Raw genomic sequence first — 6,003 nt, forward strand, 5'->3', positions numbered from 1 at the left:
AATTTCAAAATTGAAGTGTAAGTTTCGAGTTTTAAAATCTTAATTTTGAGTTTAAAGTCGTTATTTTGAAATCAAAGTCAAATTCAATCAATCAATCAAGATATGCTTTATTGTCAGAAGAACATAACTCTCGTAGACAAAGCTATACAATTATCGAGTAATTTCCAAAACTCAAATACTAAAGATATGTGATCCTCCCGCGCTGTCGTAAAATTACGGCTTTGAACTTGAAATTTCGACTCTAATCAAGTTTAAAGTCTTATATTTGTGGTAAAAGTCGTAATTTCGAATATGAAGCGAAAATTTCGAGATTACAGTGAGATTTTCGAAATTTTAAGTCGTAATTTCCAAGAAACAAATGATAAAAATATGTGGTCTTTGGAATTACGAGATTGAAGTGGAAATTTTGTGTTTTAAAATTTTGAGTTCAAAGTCGTAATTTTGAAATCAAATTCAAAATTTCGAGTTTGAAGTTGTAATTTTGAGATTAGAGTCAAATTTTCGAGTGTATAAGTGGTAATTTCCAAGAAACAAATAATAAAAATATGTGATCCTTCTGCGATATCGTGAAATTACGACTTTAAACTTGAAATTTCGATTTTTATCGAGTTCAATTTTTGGATTTTGGAATTTGAAGTAGAAATTTCGAGATTGAAGTCGGTCTTTCAAGTTTTTAAATCATAAAAATATGTAGCCCTCATGTGCTTCCGTAGTAAAACACAATCTGAAACTGTACTGTTAACGCTGTTGTACTGCACACGATCAAGTTTAGATGGGGCTAAATGTCAAAGTCAGTCATGCTCTGCATCTTAGGAATCACACGTTAAAAGGTGAGACCACGTTAGTCTTTAGCTCGCACAAGTTTCGACTTCTGAGGGTTGTCGTTCGTAGGGGTGTGATTAACGGAAAAAACAAAACAAACACATGCGAATATGACAGTTTTGCATCGAGAAGCTATAAGAGGAATGTTGAAAAAATCAACAGCCTGGAAAGATTAATTCTGGAAGGTGGAATTATGGAACGCCGTTTTACTTTTTGTAGTCACAAATATTCATTCCTCAATTTATTCAACTAACAATTTATTTGTTTGAATTTAATTGATTCATGCATTTGTTCGACACAGTTAAAACGATTGTTCGCAAAATTTGTTCTATTTTAAATGACATTCGATTTAAAATGTTACATGAATTAATTTGATTTGAAAGGGTTATATTTTTAGGAGTGATTAATTTTTGGAAGTAAATTTTTGTCATATATAATTTTTTTTGTAAGTATCGAATAATTTACTACAATTTCTGTGAGACACGAAAAAAATTGTTTGTTGATAATTATAGTTACATGAATTAAAACGATTGTTGATAATTTCAATTCGGCGCTAGCGTCGAGCGGATTCTTGCAGAAGCTGAATTTTTAAATCTGGCAACATGATAGTCTAGTGATAGTAACACAATATTCCTTCCGACCGCAGCGCCGAATAAAAATTATCAACAATCAATTTAATTCATGTGTCACCTAAATGCAATAATCAAAACAATTCATTTTCACAAAATACAACGGTAAAGTAAAACGGCGTGGCACGCCGTTTTACTTTTTATTATTATTCCTTTGAAAAGAATTGAATTATTTGTTGAATTTCAGTGATACATGAATTAAATTGATTGTAAAAAACTAATCAATACAGTTTATTGTATGATTTTCACTATAAGGGTTTTACAAAAACCGCGACACGTGTTTCGCTATACAATAGCTCCGTCAAGCATTTATGCTTGAAGAAGTTTTTTAATATGGATTTTCATCAAGTATCGGCCAGTTCTATTCAATTAAATTGATTTTTGATAATTTTTATTCGGCGCTGACGTCGGGCGTATTTTTGTGGAACTACTCAACTGCATATATGTATGGCGTTGGTCATAGTACGGTAATAATCCATTCGACCGCAGCGACGAATAAAAATTATCAACAATCAATTTAATTCATGTATCACCTAAATGCAACATTCAAAACAGTTAATTTTTACAAAATACCAATTATTAATACTCCTTTGAAATGAGCTGTATTATTTTGTTTGTTGAATTTCCGTGATACATGAATTAAATTGATTGTAAAAAAAAACTAATCAATACATTTTATTGTATGATTTTCACTATAAGGGTTTTACAAAAACCGCGACACGTGTTTCGCTATACAATAGCTTCGTCAAGCATTTATGCTTGAAGAAGTTTTTTAATATGGATTTTCATCAAGTATCGGCCAGTTCTATTCCATTAAATTGATTGTTGATAATTTTCATTCGGCGCCACGATTGAACGGCGTTTTGTCGTACTATAAATAATCAGGTTGCCACGTGTAACACTTGAAATTATTGATAAATCCGCTCGATACCAGCACCGAATTAAAATTATCAACAATCGTTTTAAATGTATCTTTCATATACAACAAACTTTTTAAATCATCAAAAAATTTAATTCTTTGTCAGAAATTAGCTTTTCAAAAAGATTGATGAAATAAAATGATACTTGCTTGAGAATGTTTTGCACAAAAGTTGTAACCAAATTTTAAATTGAATGCATTAAAGTGAATGTTGGAAATATTCAACAATTTCAATAAAATTGAAATATAATAATCTTTATTATATTCCACTGACTGTTGAATAAAAATGTTTATTCACTGCTGAGTTGAACTATATGTATATAGATTATTTTTCAGCACAATATATAGTGAATTGTCGTTCCATTTTCCAATACTCTGAAACAATATTTTTCTTCGGAATCAATAAAAGCTTCAAGTTATTTCATTAGTCTTTTTTATTCAAATAACAATTTTATTCATGTAACATTTTGAATCAAGTGTCATTTAAAATAGAACAAATTTTGCGAACAATCGTTTTTAATGTGTCGAACAAATGCATGAATCAATTAAATTCAAACAAATAAATTGTTAGGTGAATAAATTGAGGAATGAATATTTGTGACAATAAAAAGTAAAACGGCGTTCCATATGGAACTGTGTTTTTAGCTTATTCACTTGTGTTTGTTATAGTAGATTTTCCGTTCAGTACAGACAGACTACCGTGATAGATGACAATAACATATAGACTGAAAAATGAAGGGGCCCAGAGAACTGTATCTTGGTGTTTAAATTGTTGAACTTACACGTTGTTGGTCACCATCCGATGTTTAATTTCGCCTTGTATGTTTTGGCTTATACGGTTGAATATTGACATTCGTAATCAGAATAGCGAAGTTCAAGTGTGCCTACTTCATTCATTTGTTCAATTTCGTGACAATGTTATCTATTTATGAATAAACCAGTCGAAAAAAGGGAAAAGATTTACAACAATTGAATTGGCATAGAGCTGAAAATTTGTGAAGGTCCAAGTATACCGTTTGAAAAAAATATATTTATTTCTGACCGGGATATTATAAGCTTATATCGTCATAGTTACGCTATCAATAAAGAGGGTCATAACTCCCTTGGGACATTATAGATTTTATAATTCCCTCTACCTTTCACAAGTGAAAATAAATAGAAATGAAAACTGAACCATATTTTATTTATTCACGTCATTACAAATAATAAATGTACAATTTTGAAATGTTCCCTGAAAATTACTTCCGCCACTTGAAACAATTTCTTCTTTTGTATGGCTGGAGCTTCTGTTCACTACAGTCGAGGTACCTGCCTCTTCTGATGACAAAGTAGACAACATACGCGCCGTTTTATTTCTCAATTCGATGCTATCCTCCAAATACCCCTCCGCCACCGTGGAACTTTTCCAACCTCCATGTCTTTTTAAGTTAGTCATAGTTGCTCCTGCATTAGCTAGAGCAGTAGCAGAAGTGCGACGAAGGCAATGTCCCGTATAGGAAGATGAGTTTGGCAATCCTAAATACATTGCGATTTTGCTGGGGATTTTCCCAAACATGTTTTTTCCAATTGGCTGAGATGTACATTTATTTTGTCGGAAGCTCAAAAAAATCGTTCAATACCTTTAGGACGCAAAGACATATAAAGTCTTAATAAAGGCAAAGCGGAGAACTCTTTTTCATCCACAACTGTAAATTTCTTCGATACACCAGTTTTACTTTCCGGTACGTTCACTACCATAACGAAATCCCGGTCCTCTTTATCCGATATCTTCATATTCAAAAGTTCCTGACTTCTGCATCCTCCAAAATAACCCATAATCAAAACAACCTATAACAAAAAAAAAAGGAAATAAATACACACAAAAAGGAAAATAAGAAAAAAATTACCTTATGCAATAAATGAATATCATTAGGAGCGTCCTTTAGGAATCTGATAACATCTTTAGGAGATAAAACAGCAGACTTTTTCGGCTTATAACTCTTACTCTTCCGTTTCAAAAAAGCCTGTAGTTCATTGAACTTGGTGATATCTCGTTTCTCATGTATAGTCACCATCGATTTTAGCATTGACCATTTAGTCCATAAAGAATTCGGACTATACGTTTCTGACTGAAACGAATAAACACAATTGCTACCAAATCTACCGAAAAACATAGAAAATTCCTTACCAGTTCTTGAAAATATGCCAGAAATACAGTTTCAGTGATATCTTTTGGCATAACATTTTTCCGTGTCAGCCAGTCCAGATATATCTTGTATTCTTTTTGGTATACGGCTTCACTTTTCGATGGAATTAATGATTCTCTTGCTTGTTCAGCTTTTTTCAAAATATCCTCCATTATATTTGGGGTAGAAAACACGTTTTCACCGCAAACACAGCTTGATAACAAAGTTCTGTTTATAAACAAGTAACATAGCAACAACCTAGCAACAAGAAAACTCTACTATAATCAACGGTACCTGATTCAAATATACCGGGAAGGTAATGAATTGGTACATTTTTCCGTTTCAAAAATGAACAAAATTTTATTGAAATCGGTCAAAAATAAAATTATCTATGTACCACGGGAATTAATGAGCCTTAATAACCTCAGGCAATTGCTGTCCCTCGGGCCAGAGGCCCTCGGGACGCAAACTTTGCCATCGGTAATTAAGGCCCTCCTAATTCCCTTGATACATAAATAACAATAAAAGTTTCTACCCGTAAACTATCAGAGAGAGCCAAATGTCAGGTCGGTGAAGAAAAATTCGAGCGGGTCATATGACCCAAAGTAACCCCAGGTAGGCAGGTAAGCTGGTCAAGGGAAAATCTTTCCTTGCCTATGTTGAAAATGTTACATACTGGGTTGGGAGAATCTTAGAGAAACACGACGTGGAACCAATTATTAGACCAACGAGAGAAAATCTAAGGTCAGCTAAGTTCCCCAGAGAACCTTCAGCAACATCCGGGATATACCGAATTCCTTATAGCTACGGTCGGTCTACATTGAAACAACGAAAAGAAGTATAGGTACCCATCGATATTTCCAATAGAAAGGAAGAGAGAATGAACATCAGTGAAATGAGGTTTCCTGTCCTCAATTGCATATTAACCATGTCATTTGATCCAATTAAATGTAACGAAGCCACGGCCATCAGCGATGAAATTAAACCAGAAATAACCTCCAACATTGTGGGTGAAGAAAATGTTTCAAAAAACTATAGATCAGTCGCTTTGCTATTAGTGATATCAAAAATCATAGAGAAAGCCGCAAACCACATATCCTCAAATATTTGGAAGGCTTAAACATTTTGAGCGATCTTCAATATGACTTTCGGAAACAAAGATCAATAGGCGACCTTCTGTCGTATGTCAGAAGCGCGGCAGATTAATATACACGGGGATTCCTTGTACCCGGTTAAGTACCTCCACCAAATATGAGCCCCATGTATAAGGCCGCCCGTGAAGGAGAAAGGATCAGATTTGAAAGAAATCGATCATCAGAAATTCTCGAGCGCGTCAGATTAAGGTAGGGTGAGTTAATTACATGCTGAAAAGTGTATGGTCCATTAATCTGATAATTTGAGAGTGACCCAAAGAAAGGGCAGGGCAGCAAAGTTGTAAAAAAATAACTTCATTTCGACATTCTTGAGC

The 6,003-nt window shown here is 33.5% G+C and overlaps 1 protein-coding gene across 1 annotated transcript; it reads right to left on the reverse strand.

The window, feature by feature from the left end:
* Positions 1 to 3,532: 3,532 nt before the first annotated feature.
* On the reverse strand, positions 3,533 to 5,043 carry LOC141485790 (uncharacterized). The gene is made up of 3 exons (XM_074183282.1): positions 4,538 to 5,043; positions 4,257 to 4,478; positions 3,533 to 4,197 (listed from the first exon to the last, which is right to left on the reverse strand). Exons 1-3 carry the CDS (start codon positions 4,706 to 4,708, stop codon positions 3,970 to 3,972), a joined length of 621 nt encoding a protein of 206 aa, XP_074039383.1. The 5' UTR covers positions 4,709 to 5,043; the 3' UTR covers positions 3,533 to 3,969.
* Between the last annotated feature and the right edge of the window lie 960 nt (positions 5,044 to 6,003).

This window comes from Leptinotarsa decemlineata, unplaced genomic scaffold (genome assembly GCF_025532065.1).
Source record: "Leptinotarsa decemlineata unplaced genomic scaffold, Ldec_3_MD MMD2_tig00026336_RagTag_RagTag, whole genome shotgun sequence".
NCBI classification, from domain to species: Eukaryota; Metazoa; Arthropoda; class Insecta; order Coleoptera; family Chrysomelidae; genus Leptinotarsa; species Leptinotarsa decemlineata.